Here is an 18297-nt window from a genome sequence, read left to right on the forward strand (position 1 = left end):
AAACAGATGCGGGGCGCGGGGATGCTGGATGTGTTCGTTACAACACACCCTGGATTTATTTAATTTTCTCCCCTGTGTCTCAATGTCATAATGGACAGGTTGCACTCATCCATGCGTAAAAGGCTCTACAGTTTGCCACAGCACATTGGACAGAAAGCATCCATAATGGGCGAAGGGGAAGACGCAGACAAGGACACCCGGAGGAAGAGTATAAGGATGAAGCCTCTGCCGTCGCCGACCTCTGGGGTAAGCTGCAAAGGCATCGGTGAGACCAAAAGTGGGGAGTCTGTGATCATGGAGACGGACATGGGGAGACCACTGAAGACTAGCTCAAATGGGGACTGCCGGAGATTTCGAGGCAGCCTCTCGTCCATCACCAGTCGGCATATATACGACTCAGACTCGGCCGAGGCGAGACGCCTCATCACCGAGGGGGATGTCACCCCGAGCGAGGAGAGCCCCCCTGGGGCGATCGGCGACGAGCAGCCGGATGAAGGAGCGCAGGGTGCCAGCGGTGGCGCCCAAACCGACCCTCCAGACCAGCAGGCGGGTTTTATAAAGTTCGATGGCATTGATCAAATTCTACCGGACGACGCTGGATTATATCAAGCCGGGTTCATACACAGGCAGCTGGGAGCGATGCTTCAACCGGGGGTCAACAAGTTCTCCCTGAGGATGTTTGGAAGTGAGAAAGCGGTCGAACGAGAACAAGAGCGAGTCAAATCGGCCGGATTTTGGATAATTCACCCATACAGCGACTTCAGGTAAATTTCAGACACCTCTTTTGGTCTTCTAAGGTTAGAAATGAGGCTCCACGGTGTAACGTCGTTGCCTTGCGCAGGCCCAGATGTTTCTTTTTTTTTCTTTTTTCTTCTTCAGGATACTGTGGGATTCATTAGTCTAGGTGGAGCGCGGTTCATTCTTAAATTCTGGGTGGCACTGTATGTTCATTCTGAAAAACAAACATGTTCAAAGTTGTCTCATAGATAATTACAAATAACCCATCTCATAATTAGTAAGCTGACTTTATCAAAAATTTTAACGAATTAGATCATCTTTATTGTAGTTGGTGTATGCACTAATAATAAGAAAAAACAAGTCCATCTATTTGCATCTATTTGACATGTGCACTTCTTCTAATGTGGTAAATATATGTAGATCATTTAAATCATTTACCCAAAATGACAGTCAACATTTTAGGCCTTTACTCCATTTAAGTCTCAACATTGTGTTTTCTCACTATTTTTCATTATGTTTCTACATTTCATTTGAATTTATTTATCAGCATTAAACAGCAATTTCCTCAGCAGTAACAAATTGTGCAGCAAACCTGAACAGAGGAGGTCAGGGAAAAGCTCTGCAGGTTTTGTGTTCTTCTGTTTAGTGTCCTTGGGTTTGTTATTGGCCTTATCTTTGTTGTTCTTTCCTGTAAGATGATTATAGGACTTGCTACAAATTCTTGGTTTGTGGATTTTACTTTGAACTTACAACATACAGATAGATGCATATACAAAAATGTTCCAATTGGTCTGCTTCAGAGAGAAATGTTTTTTTCTTAGAATTAAGCAGATTTTGAGTTAAACAAAGACATAGTGTATGTAAAAGCTAGTAATGTAAACAATGACCTCTGTTATGGATTGAATCTTGCAGTTATTTATTTGATTAAAAACAGACAGATAACTATAGCTGTACTGCCTTACAGACTGTGTCACCCTCGGTGTTTAATGTATTTAAATGAAGCATATTATAGAGATGCTGTTACAGGATCTAAATCTAAATTGTGATTGCACTGCATGTCATTCTATATTCTCCCTTTTCATGACACTGATGTCTAATTTGACAGGATCATCTGATTAATTAGCAATGATGGTGTAATGAGCTGTAATGCATATCAAATGTATGTTTCCTACCTTATTAAAAAACTGATCTCACTAAAATGAAGGTGAGCTGATAATAGGCCTGGAGAGTTTGTCAGTAAGAAAGATAGCCTTGTTCTGTGAGCAGAAAGTAGTTACATTTATCTGACCTCTTTAGGTGTTTTCTTCTTAAACATGTTAGTCACTGCATAGTGACCTGAGGCTGAAAAGTTGAGGTGGGGATTTTCCTCTTATTTGAACAGCATGTGGTCAGTCTGTACAAGTGCCTTAAAAAAGTATTCACACCCTCTGCACTTTTTTTTAACTTATGGTACAAAACTGTTAGTCATTTCATGGAGAAAAGCATAAATCATTACAATTGATAAAGAGGAAGAGAAGAATGCGAAAAGACAAGATTGCTTTCAGACTTTTTTCAAATAACTGAAAAGTGTGGCTTGTAATTTTAGCTCTCTTTTACTCTGCTACTTCCCTTCTTTTTTTAATTAGTAAAAAAAGAGTTCACTGTCAATTTACTCTGCTGCCTTGCATCAACAAAGTCCCACCGCCCTTCCTCACAACTCTCCATGAACAAGCTCATTTAGACAATGCATGGGTTCCTGGAGTTCACTGTCTTCTCCAAAAATGGAAATAATGGGGCACAACTACAAGCCTACCAAGACATGGACTTTAATGGACAGTCTCAATAAGAGGGGCAATGATCAGAAATGCAGCCACAACACCTATGGTTACTCTGGAGGAGCAGCAGAGATCCAGGTTTTGCATTGGAGATTCGTAGAACGACTTGTAGATGTGCAAACCACATATTTGTCCACCATACACTGAAAAAAATATTTCTTTGAGCCAACTTAAAAAAATTACTCTAATTTGTTACAGCAGATTTGCTTAGTTTTGCTCAAGCTGTAATTTTGACTTGATTGAAGATCAAATTAGAAAATTAGATCTTTTTTTTTTAATTGGTTCAAGGAAAACTTTTTTCAGTGTACAAGAGTCGCAAGAAAAAAGCCATTGCTGAGAGGGGGTGTTCAGTCAAGACTAAACCAAAATTCTACCATTTGGTCTATAGGTAAACACTACCTACGTAGTCCTAAATCTACCAACATGGTGGATGGATGCATTTCTTCAGCAGGTGCTAAATACAAAACAATCCAGGAAGAAAACTTGTTGGAGGTTGAGACTGGGAAAATAGAGATTCAGGATTTAGCAGGCCAGTGACCATCAAAGTAGAACCATGTCGAAATGAGATTAATTTAATATGTCAACATAAACCCAGTTGAGACTCCTTGGCAAGTCAGGAAGAGTCAGGAAGAGCTTGAGCTGCTTTAAAAATAAGAATTGGGAAAAATTTCACACCCCTAAAAATTCGTTGCTGCCAAAGTTCTGCAAAGAATTGACTTAGGGAAGCTGAATCTAAATGCAAACCATTGTTTTCAGATTTTTTTAGGTTTCATTTTTAATTGAAATCCATATGCTATTCACTTTTAATTGATTCTGGTCTGTTTCACAAAATCAAGGGAAAACACAAAAAATTTTGTAGTTGATACATGACATAATCTAGAAAGGTTTAAGTTACATGGATACATTTGCAGGAACTGTGGTGATAATAGAGAGGCATTGTCCAGATTGTCCACATTTCAGTGTATACTAACCTGAGTTATGAATTTGATGTTCTTGAATGGGCTGCACCGTGGCGCAGTTGGTAGAGCTGTTGCCTTGCAGCAAGAAGGTTCTGGGTTCGATTCCCAGCCCCGGTCTTTCTGCAAGGAGTTTGCATGTTCTCCCTGTGCATGCGTGGGTTTTCTCCGGGTACTCCGGTTTCCTCCCACAGTCCAAAAACATGACTGTCAGGTGAATTGGCCTCTCCAAATTGTCCCCAGGTGTGAATGTGTGTGTCCTGTCTGTCTCTGTGTTGCCCTGTGACAGACTGGCGACCTGTCCAGGGTGACCGCACCCCTCACCCGGAACGTTAGCTGGAGATGGGCACCAGCAACCCTCCCGACCCCACCAAGGGACAAGGGTGTAAAGAAGATGAATGGATGGATGTTCTTGAATGATTCCAGTTCAGTTTCACATCAATTATCTGACCATATTGTGCCTTTTCAGTTTGTCTCTGATAACCAAGCTATAGCTTCTAAGATCAAGATTTGAGATCAACATTAATTTGGAAAAAATTCATAACAATGTTTATGCATAGTACTGCAACAAAGCCCATTTCCCTGTTCTTCCCCCATCTGGTTATGTCTCCTCTGTCCCCATCTGCTCCTTTTCTCACTGTGCTAAATGTCATGAGGAAGGGTGATTTGGGGCTCGGGGAGACTGTCCTGATACTGAAAGGTCAGAAATTTGGCGCAGACTTTTGGATTTGAAGTGTCCTTGAGCAACACGTCTAAAAGAAGACCCTGCTTATCGCCACATTTCGAAAAACAGATGAGAGTGTAGATTTCTTTGAATATGCTCTGCAGAGAAAAAACTTTTTCAAAAAAAGAAAACAAAGTTTCTCTTCTCTGTATTTGGAGTGGATACTGTTGTACAATTAAAGATGTGTTGGTCAGTATATATAGTAGGAACTGGCTTAGTGAATTTTAAAAATGACAAAAAGTACTCTTTTGCTCATTATTTAAATAAATTAAAGAACATGGCATATTTTAGACTATCTTGTTTAATGCCATATTTCATACTTTAAAAATAACCATTCCTTGGACACATTCATCCCACTTTATCAGAAAAAGAGCCAAAGAATAACTGCAATTACAGTTCCTAAAAGCAAATCAGACGAGAAAGTTTTACTTAAAGTAAAGTTTGGGCTCCATAAGCTCAAATTAGAGTGTCAGAAAGAATCACAGAGTCATCAGTGCGGTGGAGTTAAGCGAAATCTCCTCTTGTCAAGTTTTGTGTAACACTAAGAAGCAGGGGAGGGGCATCAAATCTTCCAAGGGGGAAAAAAAGCAGATTAAAAATGGCATCATAATCCAATCTACAGCCTCAATTCCAGTTTCAGAGCAGAACCGCCTGCTTCAGGATACTAACAAACTTCTTATTGTGCGCAGATGTGGTCAGTTAAGTGGAGAATTGCTTTTACAACAACCAGCAAAATTAAAACAGGAACAAAAACACTGGCTGAATGACAAATACTAGTAATACAAATACTTCAGTCGAGTGCATTTGGTACCTTCACATTTAACTTTTCTCTCAAATGCAGGCATAATTCAGGTTCTAGACTTATGCAGTCTACTGTTTCAGTGGTTTTTGAATGTGCGCATCCACAATAAGCAGTAGAAATGGAGGGACTCAATATAGACAAGAAGACAGGTGTATTGTGGCTACCACTTCCGATAAACAATAATAGCAATTATAATCGTAATAATCTGCATTATCATGAAAAAGTACATTAAAAGTGTGAGGAAAAACTAATACTATCACAGCTACTGTCATCATTTTAGTGTTTGATTCTTCCACCCATTACCGGCTCCTCATCTTCACGATAAAAAGGAGGTGATTGTTATTTTCCTACCTGTTTGCACAGTCTTTTAATAGGAATATGACATAGCAGCCGCTTTGTGTAGAGTTTCTAGACAAACGCTGAGGCCTGATATTAGGATGCAGCCGTCTAATCGTGAAGAGCCTTTTAATTATCTTGTGATACATAGCCCAGAGGACACATCTGTTAGAAACTCCTCTGAATTTCCCCAGAGAGATTGAAGCGAAGATTTTGCACATTAGAACTTTTTTCCCCCCCACAGTAAAGGCTTGATCAAACTTAACGCTGCTCCTCACAGAATTGGATGTGGGGCTCAACTGTCTGTCAGTCAGTTCAATCTTATCATAGCAGTCAAAGCAATCCTTCCATCCACTTACTATTTCTCCAAGAAATATAGTTTTAATTTAGGTTTTAAGAATATATTAAGCTAAAACAGAAATATTTAATTGAGACAGATTGCCAGTTTGAAAAGTTAACCTCATCATTCCTATTTAAATTATAGCTGGGATATGATTTGTCCTTGGTTGTCATAAATAACAACCAAATACTTTTTCCTGTTATATGAATGAAAAAAGAAAACTGCTTTAAAAGCAAAATTATTTATTGTAAACTAAAATATTTTTCAAAATCATCCCAAAGTGGAGAATCTTTTCTCTGCATCACAGAAAACACCAACTTTTCTTTTTGTAAACCTTAAAATGTAATCCTTCTGTATCACCAGATGTACATTTTTTCTCAGTATCATATTTTAGATTTTTTTTTTCTTCAACATCATTTGAGTATAAATGACAGCCTAAAACTCTATTTGAGAAAAAAAGCAGTGTGTTAGATCCTTTAGTCATTCATTCATTTATTGTAATGACAAGGAGATTTTTTAGAACCTTCCTTTGACTCAGCTTTTCATTTGTTACACAAATTTGCAATTACGCTGAGTTTCATTATTGTTTTTAAACAAAGACATTATAGCAGACTTGACATTTTAAACTGTCTTGAGCATCTTATATTACACATTTTACATATTTAAAGACATGTTTTCTGTTGAGTACCCCGTACCTTAAGTGTACGATTTTCAAAAAGACCTAATCTTGCATGTTCAACGACAGGTTTGGACTCTTCAAACGGATGGAACAAAGCAACTTTACTGTAATACGCTTAGCTTCCTGTTAGCTGCTAAAGTCTCACAGACTACTTAAAAGTAGCAGCCCAAAGGAACAGCTGCCATGTCTCTTTAGAAAATACCTTTTCCTTTCTAGAAAAGGAAAAAGGGAAAGCTTTTTACAGCTTTTGTGCATTGTCTGTCTTCATTTTTAAACATCTCACGGATACTCAAAATATCTTTGGGCTTAACTCTAAAGGGCTGCACATACTCCACTAGAAAAGAGAAGTGTATTCTTTTACTTGAGGTGGCAAAAAATGATAGTGTTCCTTCTGGCCAGGGCATTTTGTATCTCCTGGGAAGTCCACATATGTACCTAGCAGTGCAGCATTTGTCAGTGTGGTAACCATGCGCACCTCAAATTTCTTATCAATCACAAAATATCTGTTGGACATGACACAACAAGAAAATTCTACTCTGAGGATGTGACGAGAACAAGCCGCAAAAACTCCCAAATCAAGTCTGCAAAACAGAATGATGTAATTGTTGCATCATTGCAGACCTGGGAGAGAAGATTTGTCTTTGGTATTGCAAAGACAATGCCTCTCAGTTGTGACTGGAAGTTCAGTCACAACTTCTACTCTGTTCTGTCTGTGCAACATGGTAGCACTTTTGTATGATTTGTTGGTTTAGCTGAAGAAAGACTTTTAGTTTCTGACTGTCTGGTTACTTATAATTGATTAAAATCATGTGGTTATATGAACCAGTTTCTCATCTTTACTTTTAGGGCACTAAAGATTAAACAAAAAAGAATAATTTACCTCTGGAGGATTGTTTGTATTCATTCCCATATTATATTCTCATAGAGTTATATCATTTTCAAGTCAGTCTTTGTGTTCTCTGAGACATTGGGGGAATTGCTACTATCTCCTTTAAGAATATCTTTTTGCACCCCTATATGTTCATTCACGCAAGACAGTGATGGTTACTTACTGTACTAGAATATCCATTGTGTGTGTGTGTGTGTGGGGGTGTGTGTGTGTGTGTGTGTGTGTGTGTGTGTGCGTGYGCGCGTGTGTGCGTGTGTGTGTGTGTGTGTGTGTGCGTGTGTGTGTGTGTGTGTACTATTCTTATGAACAAATGGGATCAGCATCCTCTTGTTCAGCCAGGTTGATTACAGTTGATTTGAGAGTGTATCTTGGTATTGATTTGTTTGGTTCACAGGAGGAAAAAGCTTTTCATTGATGGAGCAACATGCTCTGTTGCAACAATAATGATCCCATATCCTTGTTCTGGTAGTGGCAGGATTGAGGGTGAAGTAAGCAAAGGTCAGCATGAGGTCCTTTAAAAGTTTAGAGAGCAAAGTGAGAACATGAACCATATGTTCTTGCCATGCAATGTTAATCTTCATGGGAAGGAAAAAAAAGGCAGTTTGGATCTGCGTAGGATGAATAGCACCCTTTCCTTTTCCGTCTCCATAAAATAATTCCTTCTTTAATGTAGCGAGGGCAAAACATGGGGATTACAGATGGTTCTGGCTAGGCCTGAAAGTGGGGTAATCAAAATAGGCTGCTGTGCTCATCTACCGATATTAGGAGCCAAGAGATTATTACAGCACAATTTATTTAATGGAGGGAGCCCAGGGAGGATGTACATGGCCAAAGGGTGGAAGGTTGCCTGTTAAAGGATGGAAGGATGAACGCTACCAGGCACACTTACGTGACAGAGTAACATTAGCACATAAGATTAGGATCCCTTTTCTTTTTTCATTTCAGGTGCTTTACTTGCCCCAGGCAGTGTGTCATTTCCTAGTGTTCCTTATATTGAGCAGAAACTACTTTTAACCTTGACAAATTGATGGGAATCTGAAGGTGTGAATAATTTGATTGATTAGACCTGATATGGATTTGAAAGTAGAAAGTCCTTCCTAAAACATTTTCTGTTAAGTGCAACACGCCACCCATTTCACATTTGATTGATTGATTCTGGTCACCTGACAAATGTAATGTTGCGTGTCTTTCCTTCCTCACAATGCTTCGCCTTAAAACATCGATTTATAATCTGTCTAGGTAGACATGCCACACTAATCTGCCAAAACCAAATCTTTGCTTTTTGAATATCATTTTGTATCATTATTAATTGTTTATCCCTTTCATAATCTGCTATTGTCCCACTGACCAGGGGTAAACAGTCAGTTGTATCACAAATCAGACAAGCGGAGAGCAGAGAATTGAAGGTAACAATATTTTTCAATCTATAAAATGTGGATAATTGTAGACTTAATTTGACAAATTCTGTTTTCATTTAAGTCTAATATTGCACAAGAATTACTGTTTATCAAGGCAACCATTCAATAACCTGGGACATTAATCAGTGACAACCATGAGGATATTCTTGCCTTGACTGTGTTGTTAAATCAGAAGATTTTTAGAGAAAAAAAAGGGTTGAAACAAGAAGTCTGCAACATGCTCTGTTGATTGAGGGTGAACTAAGCAATGTATGTATAAACATACATCTGTTTATTCAGATGTATGTCTGAATTAACAGACATAATTTTTTTTCCCTCCCTATCTGAGCAAACTTCTCTTGTTTTAGGTCATGTCTTTAAATTCAGAAGTTTACATACGGAATGATAACTGCTACTACCTAAGGAAAGCCCAGATGATGATGTCATGACTTTGGAAACTTCTGATTACGTGATTGGATCCATACCTGTGGATGTATTTTGAGGCCACACATTCAACGCACTGCTTCCTTGTTGGCACGATGGGAAAGTCAAAAGATCAACCAAGATATCATGAAGAGAATTGTGGAGCTGCAGAAATCTGGTTTATTGGAAAAAGGAATTGCAGGAATTGACTTGGAGAAATCGACTTGATTGATGTAATTGACTGGACTTCCTTAGACAGATAACTTTACACCAAAAGGCATTATATTTTCAGTAGAATTTGGATCAAATTGCAATAGCATCTTGAAGGCGGTGTATGATGGTCTATTTAGACAAGTTTAGCTGTTAAATTGTGTTTTACTGTTAAAATTGCATTTTTCAGTTAATTGGTTATATGAATTGTACATATAGTCTGTTTTAAAATTTGTCTCAATAAAATTTCCCTGGATTAATTAAAAAAAAGTTTTATAGTCAAATCAAATGCGTGCAAGTTTAAGCAATTATTTATCTTCAACTATAATTTGTACTTTAGTTGGATAAAAAAAAGTATAAACAGAGATTCAACTTTTTAAACTTTTCTTAATAAAACACATATTTTGTGCTTGAACATATTGCAACCTACAATCAACCTCTGCATATATTCTAAAGTCTTCCACTAGTTATTCTTGCGGCCAGACATTTTGCTGTATCCAGTACATACGAGCTGACCTTTCGCAGACCTGCCCGTGTCTCAGGTGGATTCTCACACTCTCTGTCCTTCTGAAATTGGATTGTTCTTTTTCCTGTCTGCCGAGATGTGAATCTGGCACCAATTTGCTGCTCCAGGGTTCAGACACAACAAGAGAGTGGTAATAATAAGAAGCTCTTAAATTTAATCTAACCCACTCCATGTTACAAAGTCAACACCACTAGCAGATTATGTGGTTAAAGTCGGAGGCAATTAGTTTGTCAGAAGTACTAGTGTGGGTTAGTAATTCTGGTGTCTTTGTGTAAGAGTAGTAGTTACATTGGTCTTGAAATATATTTATGGGTTAAATGCAGAACAGTTTTTTTTATTTTTAGTTGAAATATAATAATGCTCTTGATCTGCAGACACTTTTGTCCCTGAATGAGAAAGTAAACCACTCTTACAGATATTGGAGTTTTTGAGTTGATTGATGCTCTTTTGAAACATTCTGGCTTCTCTTGCAGTGCATCTTTGCTACAAGAAGGATTTCAGCTAAGCCTAAGAATCATCTCTGTTTTGTTGATGGAACTATGAAATACCAGGAATGTCAACCTGATATTTGGAGAGCTTTCAAAGTACAACACATTCTCTCATTTTTTGCTAATTTATTTATTGAGCAGCAACACAAAACAGTGTAGTTAAGTCTTAATCTAGTTTGTTTTTATACAAGTTTCAAGCTTTGTGGACATGATATAAGTACAGCTGGTTAGCAACATTTTGGAAATAATCTATGTTCTCTTGGTTTTACAGTTTTGTTGTTGCTTGCTGAAAACCAGTTTGCTGGAAACAAGTTTTTACCTGTTGAGATCTAAAAACGAAAGGTTGATTATATCTTTTTTTTCATTTGAATTGATTCAGAAATTCAAATCACAAAAATCAGCAGCACTGCACACAGTGCAATCAAAAATAAATTTAACGCAACCATATTTATTGTGCTTAGTATAAACATTAATATTTTGGACAGTTAAGGACATGATTTGTGTGCACTAAGATGCTATTGTCACCAAGTGTAAAAGTGCAGCAAGGACATTTAGAAAAACAGGTAAAATAGGTGAAAGGTTAAATTTGGTGTTTTTTGTAATTTTTTAGGGAAGAAAAATACAAGTTTATTTCTCTAATGTCGGTCATACACAAAGAAGAAACACTTGATATGCCATGAACACAAAAGCACTGCAAAAAATATTAGTGACAAATTTAAATCCAGCACTTAAAAATTTCCTAGTCCAATTTTTTTTAACGAGTATTATTTTCAAAGTACACAAGTTTACAATTAGACATTTACAGCAGGGGACCTCTTCACATTTTGCACTTTACTAGCATGCAGTGAGGGTGAAGTGTTGTAGAACTGTGGGGTCGCCACTGTAAAAAGACCGAAGACCACGGTGCAGAAAAATGTGTGTTTGTGTGAGCGTGTGTGTGGGTAGCTGTTGCAATTCACAGGAAAAGCTTACTTAGATCAATGTGTTTGGCCTGGTCGTGCCACATGCTGGGTGTCTAGTAGACAGACAAATATCTGCATTATGAGACAAGCAGTGGTGAGAGACAGATCGTTCTGTCTCCTCTGCGGCGAGGTGGCACTCCTGATTTATCAGCTCTATCTTCATAGTCAATATCATGTCCTCTTTTTCTCCATGCAGGTTTCAAATCAAAATGGGCGGCTGCCATGAAGCTGATGTGTAGTAATTAAAATCTTGGCGGTGTTCAGTCAAAATAATGTAGAAATTACGGAGCTAATGCATTAAAATAAATTTGCTTTTAAAAGGTCATCTAAGTTTTTTACTTTACATAAGTAACACAAAAAACCCTTTGTTAAAGGTAAAATGAAACACAGCCTAATTTTCCTTTACCTTTAAATCTATGATTTTTTTAAAAGTCCTAATTCTCACAACATGTACAGTGCCTTACAAAAAGTATTCATACCTGTAAAAATATCAAACATTTTCTCACACTGCAACCACAAATATCAATGTATTCATGGGCATGGAGAGCATGATTTGGCCCAGGACAACAATCCTAGATATATAGATCATACAAGTCAAATGTCTTCAGTGAAAGCATTAGTGAATGTATCCTGCTACAGTACAGGGAAATTTATGAAATTCTGTCCCTCACAACACATTTGTGGAAAGGTATCAGGAAATAAGTTCAACATTTTGTTTGATGACCCTTATTACACTGCAAAAGCTTAGAAAATAATTTATCTTAAGATAGTTCTTGTATAAACTTGGAAAATGTAGGACCACTGACATCTTTTACACAAGTGATTGAACATCAAAGCTAACCCTCCGAACCAGGATGCTAGAGGTCTGGTGGATCAAAAAGTAAGCTTACAGGCCTAAGGTCAGTGCTCACTACTCCAGATAAATGAACACACCAGGGAATGTTCTGTGCTTTCATTTTTTCTTAGTCCAACTATAGTGACCAAAACCTCACTAAAACCTTTATTTCTTTCTTGTTTTATTACTGTGAGAACCTTATCTCATGTAAGGGTATTGGAAAAATCATGATTTAGGGATGTTTGCTGAATTATGGTCAGAATAGTTTAAAATTCGTCCGCATGTGAACTTTTACTAAGTTGATGTAATAAACAAAATGCACAGGTGGATTTAACAAAACATTGTTCCTCCAATTTGTCAGGAAATCTAATGACTACTACTCTTTGCAGGTTTGAAGGTCTTCTTTACATACCTTCCCTAAATCTTGGTAGCCCTTGCATGTTGGTAATAAAGTCATAGGCATTCTTATTTATCTAAACTTTATTTATTTAAAACATTTTATGTCACATCCCTTCCGCTGCATCTCAGTCTTTGCTGTGTCATTGAAAATTTCCAGCATCAGCAGTGAAAGTGGCACTGGTGCAGCTGGCAACAAGGCCATGTGGTGATTATGTACACAGTGACCAGATCCAGGTTTTGTGCATTATTTTAGCATTTAATTTGTAATAAGAAGGTCCACAAATCCATTTCTCATTGTTTGGTTTACCAGTAATTCCTGAGCAACAGCTGGTTGAGGGAAATATTATTGGCTGGTGCTTTCTTGGCAAGAGGGTTGCTGCCATTTGACCCTTAAACGAAAATAAAGCCCCTGAGGGAGATAACATACTAATAAGACACAAATGCAGTTAGTGGCAAGACAATTGCCACTAACTGCAGGTTTGAAGGTCTACTACAAAAGTACTTTAAACAAAGCTTTTGTTTAAAGTACTTTCATCACTTGTCTGAGAAGACATAAACACAGCCAGAGAGGCACAGAACAAATTGCATGATGATGAGTGTCGGGCTGCAGGGGTAGGAGGTGGTTAACTGCTGCTAAGCGAAATTATTTTATTTAATATTTTATTTGCTGACTATAGTCTGCTTTGCAGTCTAGTTTCCCTCTGCACAGACACATAAAAGGACTTAGCTACTTCAGAGACATTGTTCTTATTGGGTGCCCTGACTGCATTTGTTCACCTTGCAAAATGACTGGTGACTTATAAATGTAGAGCTATAGCAGTTTATCTGAAGCTTTAAAAAGTTTGCTTCTGAGCTGTCCAACATCGTCCTGTGACACATTTCTGCACAGGTGGAAATTTGCACCATTTGAGTGCATCTTTGAAGTGGATATCCACGTTGGAAACTTGTAATTTTCTGCCTGTTTTATTTCCGAATATGAATGGAGTTTGTTATATTGCTTAATTTTTAATTATAGTTCTGCTGATTTGAAATTAGACAGTAGAGTGGGGTGCTTGTTAGTGCTGTCCCCTGAAGCTAAACAATTCCCAGCCATGCTTTGGGCAGAGTTTGAATGGCTCCCTGTGGTTGCTTTGAATTCCTGCAGATTATCCTGATTCTTCCCACAGAGTTAGGTGAGAAGGGGATTCTGAACTGACACTCGGAGTTGTTTGTTCTGGCAGCATTGTTTGTCTCTAACGGACTGGCCAGAATCCCTGCATAAGCATGGCCATGACCACTGGAATTGGTTCCAGACCAGCCAGGACCCTCAGTGGAATAAAATCAAATGTGGAAAAGTGTAAATTTTGCTTTCTATGTTAATTGTACGAGGAGAATAATGTAAAAATCTGATAAAATTGTGTTCTAATATAGTAATGCAAAACTCTAACGGATGACATTTTCAAATTGAAAAAGTGAAAGAATGGTTTAGAGATTGTACATTTTTCTATCCTGTCATTGATTCCAAAGCAGCACTAACAAATAGCAGTGTATTAGTATGTTTGTTTAAATTAAATTAATGTGTGCTGTTTGGCCTTACGGTTGCATAACTTGCTAGAATTGGTGTATTAAACTAGCCTGTATGATAATGGGTCATTTATTATTTTTAGCCCATGTGTGTTTGTGGGGTCTGATTGCATGCACTGAAAAGTTTTGTAAAAAGACTGATTCATTTTTATATATTTTTTGTGAATGTTATCATTATCACAATGAACTAAACATAACTTTTTAGGTTTCTATCGTGCACACCTGGTTGTTGATTAATTTTCAAACTCATAAGTAAATTAGTTTATGCTTGAAATTTTAATTTGAATATTCAGGTGGTTAATTTACTGTTATCTGAAAAGAGCATTTAGCCGTATCCTGGAACCATCACGTATGGTGGCACTTGAACCACAGACTGCAAATGCAATCCAAAGCTTTTGAATCTGTAACAAACTCTTAAATGAGTTTTGCTTCACAATCCCCCAAAGGCTTTGGTTGTCCCTTCTTGTGTGTCTTTTTTCCTTCCACTCAACTTTCAACAAATGGGCTCAAACACAGACAGCTTCTTTAACAGTGTGTCGGGTAAGCCACGCATGGTGTTTGTGACTCTTCTGTTAAGTCTGCAGTCATCACCATGACTGTATTGGAGGACAGTTATGCAAAATCTTTTTTATTGGTCTTTTGTAATATTCAAATTTTCACATTTGCTGAATTTTGAACTAACCATAGCTGTAAGCTGTAATCATCAAAAATAGTGGTAATAAATGCCTGAAGCATATCACCATGTCTGTAAGCTATATAATAAATTAGATTCTTCTTGACTTGAATTACTTGAGTAAACTAACTTGGCAAGAACACAACAGTTTATTGAAGTGGTCCTGTGTATTTTTAGAGAGTATTTAATTAATTATGGCAAATATGTTTATGTCTCAGCTTTGATTCTAAGAAAGTTCTTGCCGTCTCGCAGATTTAAAAATATATTAACAAGAAGGATCAAGTTGTGTTGAATCATAACACCATAAAGCACATGTTGCACTTTAACCATATTGCAGGTTACATTTAATTTACATATTACACAAACAACAAGTCTTTTACTTTAATGTCCCCCCAGCAGTCTACTTATAATCTTGTAAATGGATCTCTTTAAGCGGTGTTTGGTGGGTTTGGCTCCCTTCAGCAGATTTTATTTCTCCTCTCCCATCTGTGAGCAGTTAGTAAATCCCCCTGTTTTCTCTTAGGCTAAGGTTGGGGAGATTTTCCTCGACCTCTGATGAAATCTTCTTAGCATAGGTTTGATAAAACACTGTGCGTCTCCTATATATAGCTACCTATGACTGCATTGCCCCAGTGTCACTGATGTGCATGCACTGTGCCTGATGGCGGTGTAGGGCAAGGGCAGAGCTGTTATGACAGTTTATTGGAACTGGTGACAAACAGAAATAGGATTAACCCTTTTAACCTGATTTTTTATTTTTTATCCAGACTCTCAAGTCTTGCTGTGTGAGTTTTCCAACTCACTCATTTAAATCTAATATGTTGCACTTTCATGACAGCATAAACAAAGATATTTTTTATAAAGTTGTTTTCAGGTTAAGTGTGACAAAGCGTACCTCTCTCTGTGACTAAGTATATCTTATGTAAAATTAAGTTATTCCTATTGCGCAATAACCTTTTGTGCTTATTTTTTATTTATTCATCTTTATTAATTCATTGTTGCTTGGCAATGGACTTAATGTGGCTTTGTCCGCTATTATTCAAGTTTACAATTTTTAGCTGTTTTCTTTTAAAATTTACATCCAGAATGTTATTGCTAAGATTGGGCTTGACTCACTCTTCCAGTGTGGAAAGATTATATAATATGCAGGTTCAACGATTCTAACCAACCTTTTCAGGGTGTACCCTGCCTGTCACCCATGCCTATGCACCCCCGTGTAAGGAAAAGTGGGTGTAGGCTATTTATTTCGCATACACGCAGCAATCAAAAGTTGTTCTTGGGTGCGTGTGTGTACGTGTGTGTGCGCGATTGTTTATTCTGTGTTGCTCTGCGATGGAGTAGGAACCTGTCCAGGGTGTACCCACCTTCTTGTCCAATGATTTCTGGAGATAACCAACAGCCCCCTTATGACATTGCAAGGCTAAGTGGGGTCAAACATGAAATTGATAGACCAATAGCAGAATTTTAAAATATCTTCTTTTACACATACATGCCCATCTGTTCTTGAGCTAAGTACTGATGTAATATTCCCAGTATATTTAACACATATTTATTCAATTTCTCAGAAACTTCTCAGTTTAAATTTAGGCTACTCTAAGAAATAAGCTTGCGTCTTGGTCGGGTTGTTTGAGGGAACTCTTACAGTTCCTTGTAGGTAGAATACCAGCCGGGTGAGGAGAAGGAGAGAGGCTTATCGTGTACTAAGAGGCACTCTAAGAGTGTCAACATGTTCCTCCTGTCCCTGGTCACTCCACTAGAGAGTAGAGTGGGCTGTGGCTCCATCTCTTCAGACGGTGAAATGTCACCTCTACTAGACTCTCAGCATCATGGCACGATTTGTAGGAGCCTGTGTTTTGCAACTGTGCATGCTCAGCATTTTTGGGGGGGCTTTATTTTATAAAAGTTTCTTCTATGGTCATATGATATAGTCTTTTGCATGATATTTGAATTTTCAAATGGTCTAACTTTATGTTGAGCACATATGGAATGAGTAGCCTCTTTGTTTAAGTCATTACATTGGTACTTAACAAGTTAGATTTAATTTTGCTTAATACTTGTATACTCTGTGTGAGAGTTTAGTTGGATTTTATGACAAGTCATATCCAGTCACTCTCCTTCACTGGGATCTGAGGTGAGCTCAAAAATATGTTGTTTTTTTTTGTTGTTGTTTTTTTTTTGCCAACTTTCCTTTCTTGTCCAACTGTATTTATAGAAGAACACTCCTCAGTATCAGGGTTCCACTGCATAATAAAACACAGTAAATGGATCCTGGCTATGTTTGGCTGTACTGACCTGCATTAAAAGGTAACCACCAGAGTGAAAAGGAGAAATCGGGAGATTCCTCTGCACAAACATGTAGTCACTCTTATATGCAGACAAACATGTGCATGTGAGTCAGCAGGCACACTATGAACACACGTAAGCTGTGTCCCAGTTCAGGGGCCGCATCCACAGAGGGCTGCATTTGAAGGCGGATTGCATCCCAGCGGTCGTCACTGTTTTCAAAGCTCCTCCATGTGCAATCCAAAGACATGTTCTTCTCTTCACCTGGCAATATAGGCAGCATGAAAGAGTTTATTTGGTCCATAGTACTTCACAACAACTCCTGTGCAGCTTTGATTGTTAGAATATAACAAACATTAGACATTTTTGGTCTATGAAAGAAAAAAACTCAAACTGTTTTGTATTCCATTTAAACTCAATGCATAATCAGGAACTGGGTATTTTAGACCAAAAGAGCCCAATATATATCGTTTTTTGGTTTGAGGTATTGTACTAACAACCTAGTTTTTATTTAATTGAATTTAGTTCAATTCAGTTAAATTCATAGTCCAATTCAGAACAAATGCCACACAATTTGGGTTACAAGATTAATAGATCTAATTCAAAGCAAAAATGTGAAAACAATTCAAATAATCAAATGATATAGAAAGATTCAAATTCAACTGCGTAAATTTTAATATGACCATAGTTGTAATTGAGTGCAGCAGTCAAATTCAGTTTATAAAAGGAGATGGTAAAAGGTTAACTATCTAAGAAAGCCCATTTGATTGCACTGAGTTATTGATTTTGCATCAATTCCTCCTCCTGAACAAACATGTGATGTCTGTAGGAAGTCTCTTTTAACATGGGAAATCTAGAGTAGAACCTCACTGGAAGAAAGAGGAAGCAACAGACAGCACAAACAGACTGATACAGGAGAAATTTCTATATTGGAAGACATATCGTTGTCCCATGTGTCCACAAAACGTATTTCTCTCTCTTCCTCATCTAGTCTGTCAGTGGCCTCTCTCACCAGCTCCAATATACACCGCTGTGATGATGCTTGGATTGCAAATTTTGGGAGCCAGGCTTCCTATCTTCTGTAACCACAAACCTGTAAAGTTAATCAATGTTGACCAAAAGGAGAGAAGCTAACTCTGAATGCCTTCCCATCTGAATCTAATGTAAGAGTTAACAAACACATTTAGTATTCATAGGGTGATGGAGATTAAATAAATCTAAACGCTAATTTTCAATTCATATGACTATGGAATATAGTTT

General features: G+C 37.7%; 1 protein-coding gene across 1 annotated transcript in view; it reads left to right on the forward strand.

Annotated features, from left to right (window-relative positions):
* Nucleotides 1-18297, forward strand: part of hcn4 (hyperpolarization activated cyclic nucleotide-gated potassium channel 4) — a 74405-nt gene that overhangs the window by 459 nt on the left and 55649 nt on the right. The window contains exon 2 of the mRNA XM_008405614.2: nucleotides 99-764. Within this exon, the coding sequence (XP_008403836.1) occupies nucleotides 99-764 (666 nt within the window). The remainder of the gene's footprint in view (nucleotides 1-98; nucleotides 765-18297) is intronic.

Source organism: Poecilia reticulata, linkage group LG3 (genome assembly GCF_000633615.1).
Source record: "Poecilia reticulata strain Guanapo linkage group LG3, Guppy_female_1.0+MT, whole genome shotgun sequence".
Taxonomy (NCBI): Eukaryota; Metazoa; Chordata; class Actinopteri; order Cyprinodontiformes; family Poeciliidae; genus Poecilia; species Poecilia reticulata.